Genomic DNA, 16,793 nt, shown 5'->3' on the forward strand with positions numbered 1-16,793 from the left:
TGCACGTAGCCCGAAAAGTGTCTGCAGTAAGGGCTTACCCCTGCCCCTAACTGACGTACAACACTATACGAAGGAATAAGAAAGTTCGTCTCAATAAGAGGTGGGGCTTAAAGGCATACTGTCACAGATTTAAGGCCCTTATTTATCTAAAAATGGATAATAAATCAAAATTACATTAATGTTTGGAAACCAAATCTAGCTATCACATCACTTTAACTGGACCACGATGGAGTGAAATCCATGTCAACCCTCTTTGTAATATTAGGTTTTGAATTATGGAGCATTGCCATAATTCAATTATTTTTACGAAATATCATTAATAAGTGGAATATGGTGGTAACAAAGATGGTTGAATAAAGTAATTTTAGGCACAAATAAATTTTTCCCCTAGGTAATGCTTAGTTAGGCCATTTAATAGGTCAGTGGTCTGTGAGAAAACATTTGTGGTTATATACATTTATTGCAGGAAAAACAACCTAAGCGTCTAACAATTTATATTGTTATACATTATAATAAAGAATTTTTAAAACAGAAAATAGCCTTTTCATACAGTTTTTAACACACAGGACACGGGCCCTTTACTTGTGCGGGGATTTAAGCAACAGGGAAGGGAAGTAAACTGTAACGAGTAATTTTATATGAGGGTCGAATCATTTTGACCCCAAATATATTTTTTTTAAAAAGGAGAAAATTTGCTTGACTGGGGGGGGGGGGGGGGGGGGGGTGGGGGGGGGGGGGGGGGGGGGGACGGGGGGGGGGGGGGGGACGGGGACAGTATATGTAGAATGACATGAAATCTTTCCGCCAATGGAACTAAACCACACAGATCCAACTAAAGAATCTCCTGGAATACCACACCGGAAGCTGTCCTTTCATACAGCAACCGTAATACAATGAATGGATATTAGTTGCCCGTGACGTCAAAGCCAGTGTCACGAGATACAGATAACTTTTTATATGTTTAACCATTAAAATAAATAAAACATATATCCTGTTGCACACTGGAGATCGTTTTGCAAATGAGATTTAGCCGGAGTAAGAAGTATCCGATTTCTCCATTTTGACGCTTTGGTGTTTTGTTTTATAGATACAAGAAAATGTCAGTGTTTCCTCGGTTTTGTGTGTGTGTTTGTTGTGTGTGTGGTGTGTGCTCTCTCTACTCTCTCCTATCTCCTCTCTTCTCTCTCTATCTCTCTCTCTCTCTCTCTCTCTCTCTCTCTCTCTCTCTCTCTCTCTCTCTCTCTCTCTCTCTCTCTGTGTGTGTGTGTGTGTTTAATGCATATTCATATTGATATTTAGCACATATGATGATTGTTAGTTGTTAGTGGAAAAAAGGACACGATGTTAATGGTTAGTGAGGAAAAAAGGACATGATGTTAATGATTAGTGAGAAAAAAAGACACGATGTTAATGGTTAGTGACAAAAAAGGGACATGATGTTAATGGTTAGTGAGAGGAAAGGGACATGGTGTTAAGGTTAGTGAGAGAACAAACGACATGGTGTTAATGGTTAGTGAGAGGAAAAAACAACACACTGTTAATGGTTAGTGGTTAATGAGAGAAAAAATGACACGGTGTTAATGGTTAGTGGTTAATGAGAAAAAAATGACACGGTGTTAATGGTTAGTAGTTAATGAGAAAAAAATGACACAGTGTTAATGGTCAGTGGTTAATGAGAGAAAAAAATGACACGGTGTTAATGGTTAGTGGTTGATGAGGAAAAAATGACACGGTGTTAATGGTTAGTGGTTAATGAGAAAAAAATGACACAGTGTTAATGGTTAGTAGTTAATGAGAAAAAATGACACGGTGTTAATGGTTAGTGGTTAATGAGAGAAAAATGACATGGTGTTAATGGTTAGTGGTTAATGAGAGAAAAATTACATGGTGTTAATGGTTAGTGATTAATGAGAGAAAAAATGACACGGTGTTAATGGTTAGTGGTTAATGAGAGAAAACATGACACGGTGTTAATGGTTAGTGGTTAATGAGAGAAAACATGACACGGTGTTAATGGTTAGTGGTTAATGAGAGAAAAAATGACACGGTGTTAATGGTTAGTGGTTAATGAGAAAAAAATGACACGGTGTTAATGGTTAGTAGTTAATGAGAAAAAAATGACACAGTGTTAATGGTCAGTGGTTAATGAGAGAAAAAAATGACACGGTGTTAATGGTTAGTGGTTGATGAGGAAAAAATGACACGGTGTTAATGGTTAGTGGTTAATGAGAAAAAAATTACACAGTGTTAATGGTTAGTAGTTAATGAGAAAAAAATTACACGGTGTTAATGGTTAGTGGTTAATGAGAGAAAAATGACATGGTGTTAATGGTTAGTGGTTAATGCGAGAAAAAATGACACGGTGTTAATGGTGAGTGATTAATGAGAGAAAAAATGACACGGTGTTAATGGTTAGTGGTTAATGAGAGAAAACATGACACGGTATTAATGGTTAGTGGTTAATGAGAGAAAACATGACACAGTGTTAATGGTTAGTGGTTAATGAGAGAAAACATGACACAGTGTTAATAATTAGTTATTAGTGGTCAGTGAAAAAGAAGTAGGTGTAGAAGCCTTTAGTGATGTTCCTATAATCGATTATACAACAACAACAACAACAAAAAAAAATAAAAGGAGAAAAGACTGTGTAGATTCTTCCGATGTGATGATCGATTTATAAAACTTCATAATCGATAATGGGGGGAAATGTTAATTGAACTAGTTCCCCCAGTTTAGATGACGAAACTGATGTAGATCTGTTGAGGCTGGTGTTTATTCCCATGTGTACATAAATAAAGAAGCTGTTAACTAGTAAAGGGACAGGCCGTAGTGTTTAAACACTAATGCAGAGTTTTCACATAGACCCTGGTTTCAACCCGTACAAATATACACTAACTTTGGATAATTTACAAATCTCTAACAAATTTGGAAACAACAGAGTGAAACAAGAGTTTCTGACGTGGAAATACCCGTAAACATAGAATAAAACGCGACTTCATAACCGTTACCAGTGTTCGAGATTAAAATTTTGGGGCAGTATCACCGTTGGATACTAACATTTCAAAATCTGGTATCCCACCTGAGAATTTAGTATTATATGGTATCCCGGTGGGATACTGGATTCTTGAAGTCTGGTATCCAAAATTAAATTCTGGTATCCCCGGGATATCGGGATACCATTAATCTCGAACACTGGTTACTTCTCAGACGCACGTGCGTTTATTAAAAATAAGAAAAATGCATTTTGTGGTGTTAGAAACACCAGGATGACCAGAAACACTTCGGTTGTACGGAAATGGATAATCTAAACAATAAAATATAACTAATGTTTGATTCCAGTGATGATAAACGGCTCTAATAGTGAAACATATGCCTTAGTGTTTAAAAACTAGGGTCAGTTCCTTTAAAGGTAAAAATAACGATTTCTTTCTCACTAACCACTAACTGACACAGTGGACATGACAATATGAGCATGGTCCTTATAATTCAATTTCTTCTATGATCTATGACCGGCCTCGGTGGCGTCGTGGTTAGGCCATCGGTCAACAGGCTGATAGGTGCTGGGTTCGGATCCCAGTCGAGGCATGGGATTTTTAATCTAGATACCGACTCCAAACTGAGTGAGTGCTCCGCAAGGCCCAATGGGTAGGTGTAAACCACTTGCACCGACCAGTGATCCATAACTGGTTCAACAAAGGCCATGGTTTGTGCTATCCTGCCTGTGGGAAGCGCAAATAAAAGATCCTTGCTGCTAATCGGAAAGAATAGCCCATGAAGTGGCGACAGCAGGTTTCTTCTCAAAATATGTGTGGTCCTTAACCATATGTCTGACGCCATATAACCGTAAATAAAATGTGTTGAGTGCGTCGTTAAATAAAACATTTCTTTCTTTCTATGATCTATATTCTAACCGACTAGATAATCGAAAGTTAATCGGTTCATGCAAACCGATTGTAACCGATGATCGATGATGAAATCCCAACCGATTCCCAACACTAATGGACATTAACCCTGCCCACAGAGGTAAAGCGTTCGCTTGATGCGCGATCGGTCTAGGATCGATCCCCGTCCGTGCATTCATTGGGCTGTTTCTCGTTACAGCCAGTGCTGTGTGATGGTGAATATAAAAGATCCCTTGCTGTTAATCGAAAAGAGTAGCCCATGAAGTGGTGACAGAGGATTTCCTCCCTCAATATCTGTGTGGTCCTTAACCATATGTCTGACGCCATATAACCGAAAATAAAATGAACCGAGTGCGTCGTTAAATAAAACATTTCCTTCCTTCCTTCCTTTCCCACAGAGCTATTAAAATTTGATTTGATCGGGGAGCCGGTATCGGATTGCGAACCCAGGAGCCTAGTTAAAATCCCTAAGGCCGATGGTCTAACCACTACGCGAGCTTTCATTGTTTAGATACGTGAGATGTCGTAGTAATACCATTTTGACGCTAACAACCTGAGCACTTCTATCCACCTTATAGAGGACGATCTAATCCGCGGACGGAAATTTGCCATACGATAGTGTAGATGTTTGCTGAGTACGTAATTATTTCTCTATTGTTCGAGAAAACCATTAATGGATCCAAGACACATTATCGTACGCGTGTTTTGAAATATTGTCCCTGAGTCGGTGAATGGCTCATCCGAGGCATAGATCTACGGATGTTTAATGGGGAGAGGAAGGTGTGGGGGGTTAACAGTTTAAAGGGACAGACTTTAGATTTGTTTTAGACACCACAGTATATTTGTCACTGTTAGAGCTGTTTATGAACACTGAAATCAAACATTACTTGTATTTTATTGTTTAGATTACCCATTTCCGTACAACCGAAGTGTTTCTGCTCATTCTGGTGTTTCTAATACCACAACGTGCATTTTTCACATTTTTAAAAACGCACGTGCGTCTGAGAAGTAATGATTATGGAGTCGCGTTTTAGTCTATTTTTAAGGGCATTTCAACGTCACAGACTCCAAACTTAGTGTCCATGTTTACGGGTTGAAACTAGAGTCTAGGTGAAAAATATACCTTAGTGTTTAAAAACTAGGGTCTGTCCCTTTAATAACCTTAATAAACAAGAGCATTTATCTATTTATAAAGAAAAGTAATTACGTACCTTTTGATTACTTTTGGATTTTTTGTTTGCATTTGCGTTTGGTTTTGGTAATAAATAATAAAAATATGTCAAAGAACAAAATATCAATAACTGGTTGCATTTTACTTAAATAAAAATGTTAAAAAGTTAAAGTTCGTTTTGCTTAACGACACCACAATAACACATTGATTTATTAATTATCGGCTATAGGATGTCAAACATTTGGTAATTTTGTCTTATAGTCTTAGATAGGAAACCCGCTCCATATTTTCATTAATAACAAGGGATCTTTTATATGCACCATTCCACAGAAAGAATAACACATACAATAGTATTTGATATACCAGTCGTGGTGCACTGGCTGGAACGAGAAATAGCTCAATAGGTCCACCGACGGGAACCGACCGCGCATCAGACGAGCGCTTTACCACTGAGCTACATTATTTTGAAAACGTCATACAATTCCTGACAAACACCACCTCTTCCCATAATATTTCGTAACCCATTCGATAATATGCTCTCCCTTTAGAGCCTTACGTAATTGTTGAACGACCCCAGGCCCTAATTTAGAATTAAAAAAGTAGAAGTAACTTCTCCCTTTCCAGAAGAAAGGGTAGAAGTTTGATAAAAATAGGCGAAGTGAACATTTATCGATATATTTCGTAATGTTTCGCCATTTTCAGCGTCCAATCGGAACAATTTTGAATTTTTCTCTCGGTTCTAATCGTAATATTTCCAAATAAAATACTACTTCCGGTAATAAAATTTAATGTACTAAATAAAATTTAATTTAATTTAAATGTTTTATTAAAAATGTGATATTATTAAGTAGTTGATACTGTACACCACCTCTCATAATATTTCGTAATCCATTCGATATGTTCTCCCTCTAGAGCGTTACGTAATTGTTGAACGACCCCTAAACTGATTTACTAATATAAAACACAAACACACCTACTATTTAATAACCGTGTGCGTTTTTGCTAATTTACGGATTGAGTCACGTTTTGGTACAACAAAATGTATCGTCTCAATTTCTAATAGATTGTATTTTAAGAGATTACTCTGAGATTGTTAGCCCCAACTAAATGAAAAAACATCTTCTTATGTTTGTTTTTTTTGTGGGTTTTTTTACATTAGTTTACCTCAACATGTTTTAAAAATAAAGCATTAAAAGGGTAAATACATAATTAATGACATTTGGCCAAATTATTTAAAATTTCGTTTCGCCATTGGAAGACATAATAAATTCGTTCGTACGAAATTATTTTGAACAAAATCGATGTCGAGATACTATACAACATTACGATGTCCATAAGTGCATTGGTTATAAAGATATTCATATTCTAAGAAAGAAAATATTAATAAACTGCAATTTTAATTTTGTAAAAATATTTTATTGCCGTAAACCTTTTAAAATGGCTGCCAACTCAGGATAAGTCCCTTTAAGACGTGCCTTGTGTTTTCAAACTGATAACTGAGAAGAATACTGCTTTTTCAAGCTACTTATCTCAGAAAGCATAACGGAAATAGAAAAAGGGCGCATTAAGGAAAGAGAATTGGACTATATGATAATTTCTAAAGATTCAAATATAATATTATATAAAAAAATAAAAAAAATAAAAATATTAGAGATTGCAACTTTAATGTCATTGGACGATTTAAATGCGTACGTTATACTGTAACTATCATATCAACATGTCAGTAATTTTAAAGGCACTGCCCCGTGTCTTTTCCCATTGCAACGTGTTTAAAGCCACAAGAAAATATATGCTAAATTTCCATCCAATTATTGTTATTGTTATTTCAAAATGAAGGCGGGTGGTAAATTTTAAGTGTTTAGTTTATATTTTCAGGATATTGGCAACAGCGCACATAAAGCACCACCATGGTCCTTTCTTTAGTGCAGCAATGTTAATAATAGCTGATAAAGAGTTGTACGTGTTTAGAAATGTATTTCAAGTATTTTAATTTATTATATAACATTTAGTGAAATATCTTAAAATATCAGTGAAACAAAAGCGTTATCAGTCACCCAGTGACGATAACACATTTTAGAGTGAAATTTCACTGTTTTACTCTAAACTGTGTTATCATCACTGTAGAAAATATTATCTTCACTGTAAGAAAGCTGGAACTATTTTGCTGCTGGCATTTTAAAAATAAAGGTAAATTGCCAAAAGTTATATAATAAATAGAAAATTTCATGTTTTTTATATCTCATCGAGTGAAGTTTGCGATCATATCACACTCGTCGCGCTTTAAAATATCCTCTATATAATTATAGCTTAACATTCCATTGATTTTGATGTGAAATGTTTTGACGTTAGCATCTTTGTACTTTAATGTCATTGGACGATTTAATTTGGGCTTGTTAGTTTTGGGCATACTTATTTTTGGCACATCCTTTATCGCATCAGTTTTGTTGCAATTTAAAGCCCTGTATATTCAGAATCTGGTATTCTAAACAAGAAAGTGTATTTAATATATTTAATTGTATTCCTTACAAAGGGTATACTAGTCGGAAACATCTCAAAATGGACTGAGGACTGTCCCTTAAATGGCGAAATTATTTATGAATCCACATCGTAAAATGTTTAGGTTAATTTCATTAACTAGCTGGAAATAAATTGGAAAACAAATAAATAACAATAAATATGCTTTAAAATACACACTTGAAAACATAATATAGTCCTATATCTAACACACATACCTTGAAAACATAACATAATTTTCTAAAGATGATATGGGGGGGGGGGGGGGGGGGGGGGGGGGGGGGGGGGGGGGGGGGAAGAAGGTCAACATTTTCACAACCATAAAGAATAGTGTCTGAAATAAAACCTTCTACCGAAAAGCACACTGGGAAAAAATATATATCGTCATAGCACAGTTTCATACACGCATCCACCGAAACATTAAAACAATAGATTTTAACTCAAAGGTGATTCAGCATTTTCAGCATTCCAACAAGCAAGCAGAACGTATCACTTCTGACTATCCTAACCAATCTCTCTATATGTACAACGAAACTGGAAAATAAATAATATTAATCAGGAGCGGGTCTAGTATTATTAATATGGGGGCGGGATAACATTAATGTAATGTGGTTCGGTGGTGCTGTAACTTGATAAAGAAGACACTTTTTATAAAGGCATAATTAATTCCTTGATCAAAATTAGAGTTGGGTGTGTGGGGAGGGGGACGGAGGGAGCAAACCTTTGGAGCCCATCCTAATTCCCCGCCTGATAATATAATCAATTCTGAAACATCCCTAACTCAAGGACGAATTCAACAACTGTTTGTCGCTTACGCTTGTTAGACAGGTTTCTTTTTTTTTCTTTTTTTTTTTTTTATTATATTTTTTTTTTACCACTGGTGTAGCCAGGATTTTATAGGAGGGGGGGGGTGGGGGGGGGCGGGGGATGGGGCAACCCACACTATGTATGTATTTATATATGTATATAATATATATTATATATGCATGTATGATTTTATAAATTTAATACTGTTTTTTTTTCTTCAAAAGGTTTGATTGGTGGGATGACCCCGGTGCCCCCCCCCCCCCCCCACCCCCCTCCCCACGCCACTATCTTTCACAATACATTACACCGAATAACCATTTCGGTAACCAGTGAAAATAGTTTACAAACGTTTAGCGAAAAACGGCTGGCTGAACGTAGGCCGGAATAACGTTCAGTGAAGTAAATAATTAATGGCGCTATTACGCTGAATTTCATACCGACCAAGTATTCGTCGATTTCGTTAAAACGTCAATAAGTGCAACTACCGTGAAATAATCTCGTAAATATATTTACAAATTACTGTCCCAGGTTATTTACCATTGTAAATATGAACCACAAAAAAAGAAAGAATTTGTTTTGTTTAATGACACCACTAGAGCAAATTGATTTATTAATCATCGGCTGTTGGATGTCAAACATTTGGTAATTTTGACATATAGTCACATTTTTTCCATTAGTAACAAGGGATCTTTTATATGCACCATCCCACAGACAAGACAGCATATACCACGACATTTGATATACCAGTCGTAGTGCACTGGCTGGAACGAGAAATATCTCAGTGGGCCCACCGACGGGGATCGATCCCAAATCTTGAACGACAAAACCGTAATAGATCACCAAGGCCATATATCCGCACAGTGTAGAGTGGAATAGGCATGTAGCAAAATAGTGGACCTTGAGGTCAGGTCAGGTCATAGGGCTTTACGTGCACATTCAGAGCAAGCTGTTGTAGCGCACGCCTGTCTTGGGCAGGAAGTGGACCTTGCTTCCAAGATTCTTTATCTAGTGCGGTTCGGGGTTTCCTCTCTCAATATCTGTGTGGTCCTTAACCATATGTTTGATACCATATGACCGTAAATAAAATGCGTCGAGTGCGTCGTTAAATAAAACATTTCCTTCCTTTCTCTATCTAGTGCCTCGTCTATAGGAGGACAGCCACACCTAAGGAGATCCTCGTGCACCTCCACAGTGAGGACAGTCACTCTAGACCAGTTTACTAAATCAAAACTAGCATCGGACAGAGTTTATTAGAATAAGTACACTTGTGATGACATGCACTCATGAATCACTGTCATAGCAATTTTCTAATAGTAACTAATGACGAATAAGGAAAGAAATGTTTTATTTAACGACGCACTCAACACACTTTATTTACGGTTATATGGCGTCGGACATATGGTTAAGGACCACACATATATTGTGAGAGGAAACCTGCTGTCGCCACTTCATGGGCTACTCTTTTCGATTAGCAAATGATGACGATTAAATGCTTATATTGGCGATCATTTGAAGTAGTTGTGAATTGAAATACAATCCGACGATTTATAGAGTAGGAAGCATTTGAAAAATGTACTTTACAAAACACCAGCTATCATAAAACGTTCTAGGACGTACCAAATGGTCAGTTGGAAACATTTCATGGAACTTTAATAGATAATTTTGGAAACCAAAGAATATATTAGTATTAGAGAAATGAATAATTAAAGTAAGACACTTTAAAACGTGTTTGAGCCAGAGGTACAGTACAGTGTTTTGAAGGGACAACGTGTCTTTTAAATATATAGCTTATTAAAGACATTTAGTTCTCTTACAATACTTTATAACGTTTCTGTCTAAACGTTGTCTCTTTGCTTGCAATAATGATTTCTGTTCAACATTTAATCATGTGAAATTTATTTCTAAATTCGTCCAGTATTCCACGTCAAATTTACCGGTGTTTATTTGCAAACATTACAAGTGTTATCTGGGAACGAGTAAACACTAGTGATTATAATCAGTTGAAATGTACTGGAATACAACACATCGTGACAAGTTTATTTTTGTTTAACGACACCACTATAGCACATTGATTTATTAATCATCGGCTACTGGATGTCAAACATTTGGTAATTTTGACATATAGTCTTAGACAAGAAACCCGCTACATTTTCCAATTAGTAGCAAGGGATCTTTTATATGCACCATCCCACAGACAGGATAGCACATATCAAATGAACGAATGAATGAATGAATGAATGAATGTTTAACGACACCCCAGCACGAAAAATACATCGGCTATTGTGTGTCAAACAACGGTAAATGGATAGCACATATCACGACCTTTGATATACCAGTCGTGGTGCATTAGGAACGAGTAAACGTTTGTGATTATAATCAGTTGGAGTGCACTGGAATATAACACATCGTGACAGTTCGGCGCAATACAAACGTCTTCACCTAACCCCAGTGTCATTAGAAGTCTGGCTGATGCCAAACAGTCACTCCAAGACACAGTCTTACACCAAGACACAGTCTTACACCAAGACACAGTCTTACACCAAGGCACAGTCTTACACCAAGACACAGTCTTACACCAAGGCACAGTCTTGAAGTTCCACAGAAACTAGGGTACAATTTCACAAAACATTGTAAGCCTAGTTTTGCACAGTCTTGAAGTTCCACAGAAACTAGGGTACAATTTCACAAAACATTGTAAGCCTAGTTTTGCACGTAAACGTAAATCTACGACTGAATCACAATTCTTATTACCATCAACAAATATAGTTTTAAGTACACATATTTCATTTTCTTTTGTTATTAAAATGCTCCATCTTCCGTAATGATGTAAATTTGCCGTGTGAAATATATGCCAAAGACGTGTAACCGTATGCCCGGTATAACTGATAGTTGCAGACGGAAACCTACGATGTTGAGTAAAATTGGCCCCTGGCCCTTCAACAATACAAGAGACAGGTCATAGCCCAGTAGTAGAGCACTCGCCTGATGCACGGTGGGTCAGTGGGCCCATTGAGCTATTTCTAGTTCAAGTCAGTGCACCACAACTGGTATATCAAACACAGTGGTATGTGCTATCATGTCTGTGGGATGGTGCATATATAAAAGATCCCTTGCTACCAATGCAAACAAAAACAAAAATGTAGCGGTTTTCCTCTCTAAGAGCATATGTCAAAATTACCAAATGTTAGACATCCAATTATTATAACCGATGATAAATCTACTGGTGTCGTTTTAAAAAGAAAAGAACCGATGACTATTTTAAACAAGAAATTCTAAGTTTCAAACAGAAGGACCATAAAATGTTTTAAAGAAACATGCACCTTTAGAAAAAATCAACCAAACTGACTGCCAATACTGGATCGAGACTTTCACTATAATGATAAAACTGACTGCTCCGTGGCACGGTCAGATTAAGACGTAGGCCAGTTTTGTTAAAGTCTGTATACCCGTATGTTTAGGGACCGCCACCATTAGTTACCTACGTCAAATCAAACTAGCTACATAAACGAATAAAGAATAAGTGAAGGCATAATAATTTTTGTCTCGTATAAATTTGCAACAGAATCCCCCTGTATCTTTCTCTCTATCCCTGTCTCTCTCTCTCTCTCTCTCTCTCTCTCTCTCTCTCTCTCTCTCTCTCTCTCTAACAGACAAACAGAACACTATATATACAAACATAGAAACACGCACACAAAGAACACACACAAAGAACACACACACACACACACACACACACACACACACACACACACACGCGCGCGCGCGCACACTATTTGTCTGTCTCTATCATTAAATCATATACATTGGTATAGGCTTTCGCGAACCCACTCAGGCGTTGCTCCCAACTACCAACTGTTAACATAAATATGCTCGTAAGAATGCTGAATATGATGAATCACCAAAACAAAGCAATGTTTCTAGTAATTTGGAACACATATTATAATATACATATTAACCTTCAACAATATACACAGCATTTTAATATACTTTCACACGTTATATTTCCTTGGTATCTTTCAACATATGTAATATGTATATATATTATATCGGGTGTCCCTTAGGAAACTGTATTACTCTTTACTGAATAGTAACGTTAAAAGTGTTTACACCAGGATGATAATAATAATAACTTGCAAATGATATTGAATTCTATTGGAATTATCCATCTGTGGTAGAACGTTCAAAGTATGCAAGTCGAATGCCTTCTAAATAGTGACGTAATCACAGTTACATGTGGAAACTATAATGTCAGAAATCTGATTCAAATTGGACTTGTCTTAGTTTACTCAAAGAGATAATCAACGAGTCTGTTCAAACACTGCTCTCGGTCTCCTGTTGATCAAGAGTCTTTAATCTTCTTGGAAAGATAGTTTACAGAACTAATCTTACAATGTTTTCTGGGACATTCATTCAATATTCAGTACAATGACCTTCAGTAAGAGCTTTGTCGTCCACACTGAACACCGTGTAGAAAAATCTTGGGAGTAATATCTATTTATGAGAGATTTTCCAGTACAAATAAGTCAAAACATAAATCTGACAAGCCACCTGCTATTAACAGGCGGTATTTGACCAATAGACGTCACGGAAGTGAAACACAATAGCACTTGCTGCGTTCTAGACATGCATTACCATACGTGCCTGCGACTCCGACATAACATCTTTTGACATGCAATTTTGATTTTGTCACTATTTATAAGGCATTAGATATGCATCCCTGAAACGTTTACCATAAATGTGAAATACGCATATTGTATCAGGTGTACAATGTTATTATCCTGCTATAAACAATGTCCAAAAAATATTAATCAGTAGAGAGGGATACAGATTTAGATCTTTTGACAACCCAATATATTTGACACTATAATAATAATAATAATAATAATAATAATATATGAAGAGTCGACGGGAAAAACAAGTCGTATTTTACAATTTTAGTGAAATATTGGTTTTAAAAGTTGATGCTGCTTGAACTTGTTGATATTCAGTGCTCATAAACTACACTTCATTACTGCTGTGGAATGTTATTGATACTATCCACGATAATATATAATGTTTGTGTTGCTTTTATTTGTAAAAATTATAATATATATTTTTTCAATTGTGTCATGTGGACACTGATAATTATTTCCTGAAAGTGAATATATTTGTCAATGATGAAAGCTAGCAGAATGAATTGTTTTACAAGAACAACAACATAACAACTTAACCAGTTTCACAAATACACAATTAAACCATGATGACACTAGATTAATATAATGGGGAAATATCAAATGTAACCGAATTGTGACTTAGATCGTTTTTCCCCTGGACTCTTCACATGATTTGTAATAAATAAACCTTTCAATTACACTACAGTTGCGACGACATCACCTTATAACGCCGTCTCATCACCCGTGACAGCGGTTTTGCCGTTCTCCGTCGGGAGCGTCATATATTGCGAATAGTCTCGCTCGATCGGGGGCGTACCACCCGTAAACAGACGCTTAAAAGTCTCCCGGAATTGTTTACTCATCCCGCAGTAAATAAAAAAATTGAGCGGATAGCTCAGTAAAATGCAGAAGTTGGAGAACAAAGACAGTATGTTCAATGTCTCCAGGTCTATGAGATTGATCTGAAAAGTGTTGACTACTATGGATATACTCATGAGTATTCCGAGCGGGAATTCCACCAACAGGAAGAGACCCACCACGGCCACGAGCATCAGCGTGGTGCAGTTGCTATCCTTGAGCTTCTTCGACTCGGATTTCTTGTTCTGTCGTAACAACTGCATCCTCCTCTTCTGGGCGCACCGCATCGCGTATATGAGCAGTGCGTTCATGACGACGAGAGAGATGCAGGGCACGAGGTGGATGAAGATGACGCGGAACCAGAAGTAGATGTTGTAGTAGACGTACACGATGCTTCTCAGCCAGGGTTTCGGAGAGATGAAGCACGCCGTAATCGTCATGTTCTCCTTAACCTGAGACGGAATCACAACCGGGCTGAACTCCTCCTCGAAGAATCGGCAGATCTGGCTGAGGACAGCTATGACGTAGATGGCCACGGTGCCCCTGATGACGTTGGCTATGGTGCACCACGTCCTGGCTCTGAAGGAGTGACAGACGTAGATGTATCTCTGGATGGCCAGCGCCATGGTGAGCCAGATGGACGCCGTGTGGAATATGATCGGGATGTATTCGGCGAGGTACTTGTACGCGAAACACCAGTCGTAAGGAACGTAGTCTTTGAAGCGTTCAGTCCCGAATAGGTACACGAAGATCGGAACGGGAAAAACACCCGTGAGCATGTCCGATATGGCCATGGCGGCCAGCAGAACGTTCGTGGGAGAGCGCATGTGCCGCTTCAACAGGACAACACATACCAGGGTGTTGTTGAAGATGGTCAGCAGAACGAGGATGGGCGAGATGTAGCCGTTGATGGGAACGGAGTATTTCCCGGGGAACTGTCGCGGCAGGAAGAGGATTTCTTCGTCAGACATGTTCACGTCGCCGTGGCCGGTGACATCGACAAGGTACTGCAACGACGACGTCGTCGTCGATTCGAATGACGAAGAAGCTGAACTAACGTTATCCATCATGGTGGCGTTGTGGGCACAATTTACTTTCTCTGGTTTGTTACTTAGTTATCCACAAAACACAAACCCACGAGAACAAGACTGGAAGTGAGATACATTGTAGAGTAGTTTACACAAATAAAATAAAGTGTCGATATTGTTTGATATTGTATGATTCCATACACTGGCAGTTTAAAGGTTCCATAGTTTATGACAGAATAATCCACAAGAAAAGGTTGCAAACGTCACACAATGACGAATAATTTACACAATTACCATGTGTATACTTGTCTCGATATTGCAGTTAGCGTTATTAACTGCTTTGAATTCTTTTGTGTTTGAAGAACAAAATTGTAGAATTTTAAAACATATATATATATACAGTTTATTCTTGTTAATAGACAGGAACAAATTCACTTAGACAAGGAAGTATACACCTCAATGTGTAGAGGTAATCACAAACAATAAACAATATGCTATCTTGATATTGTAATTACCGTTTTTGAAAAACAGTTTTTTTTTCTCATGTGTTTTTTCTTGTTCCAAAACAGTCACGATTTTGAAAAAAAACGTTTTCACTGGTTTATAATTGACCAAATCTAAACAACAGAACCAATAAAATGAAGCTATAAAAGTCACAGAGTGTAAACTAATTGACACTATGTATATTTTGTTTGATTGTTGTCTTCACGCTTCCTGGGAATCAAGTACTTTGATTTTGGAAACTATGGAAATTATTTATAATTGAACACCTTTTGCAAGTTAATCCATGCGTGCAGACGGCTATTTCCGTACATTTTCCACTTCAACTGTTACGGCTCCTGCAATTAAAGAAACACAATGACTAGTTAAACAATATAAAAAAATAATGTCGTTTGTTCGTTCATATGGCGCTTTTTTATGTTCGAAATGTCCATATCTGAACAGACTTAAAGGGACATTCCTGAGTTTGCTGAAATTTTAAAGATGTTATCGGCTAACAGAGACTTTTAACGATTGCAATTACATATCAAATATATTTTTCCGCATAAAATATTAGCAGCTGTATATTAAACGTGTTTCTGATCGTTCTAATATTTGTACTAGGTTAATTTTCATTTTATTTCCTAAAATATTATTTTTTCGTACGTATAAAATTATTTGAAGACAAAATCCCGTCTGGGCTTCTTACAAATATTAACGCGACCAGAAACGCATTGAATATACAGACACTGATATTCTAAACAAGAAAATATATTTAATTTGTAATTTTAATCGTAGAAATATTTTATTAGTCAGAAACATCTTACAATGCAGAAAACTCAGGAATGTCCCTAAATGGCCGACAAAGGCCCGAATCACCTCTAGCCCTCTCCTTACTGGTACACTACAACATATTAATAAGGGCAGGGCTAGATGTTACTCGAGCTAGTGTTGTAAATGTATGTAGTTACACTGAACACAAGTTTGTTTTGTTTAATAATTACCACTAGAGCACATTGATGTATTCACCATCGGCTATTGAATGTTAAACATTTGGTAATTCTGACATATAGTCTTAGAGGGTTTTTTGTTTAACGACACCACTAGAGCACATGGGTAGAACGAAAAATAGCCTAATGGGTCCACCGACAGGGATCGATCCTAGAACGACCGCGCATCATCAGGTGAGCATTTTACCACTGGGCTGCGTCCCGCCCCCCGCCCCGCCATTGCACAATGCAGCACACCACTGTATTAACCTGGTTAATAATGGTATACAAATTTACAAGGTATTTAGGTGATGTGTTGCTGTAGATGGGTCATTTGCTTACTGTGAACATTTACAATAGGTACGAGGCAGTTGTAAGCCACTAACGTAGAT

At 37.2% G+C, this 16,793-nt stretch overlaps 1 protein-coding gene across 1 annotated transcript; it reads right to left on the minus strand.

Moving 5' to 3' along the window:
- Positions 1-11,605: 11,605 nt before the first annotated feature.
- Positions 11,606-14,974, minus strand: LOC121386043 (sex peptide receptor-like). The gene has a single exon (XM_041516842.1). The coding sequence runs from the start codon at positions 14,972-14,974 to the stop codon at positions 13,769-13,771; it is 1,206 nt and encodes a 401-aa protein (XP_041372776.1). The 3' UTR covers positions 11,606-13,768.
- Positions 14,975-16,793: the final 1,819 nt, after the last annotated feature.

Source organism: Gigantopelta aegis, chromosome 12 (genome assembly GCF_016097555.1).
Source record: "Gigantopelta aegis isolate Gae_Host chromosome 12, Gae_host_genome, whole genome shotgun sequence".
NCBI lineage: Eukaryota > Metazoa > Mollusca > Gastropoda > Neomphalida > Peltospiridae > Gigantopelta > Gigantopelta aegis.

Excerpts from the sequence above, each read along its gene's own strand:
- LOC121386043 (XM_041516842.1), bottom strand. The coding sequence starts at position 14,974 with ATGATGGATAACGTTAGTTCAGCTTCTTCGTCATTCGAATCGACGACG.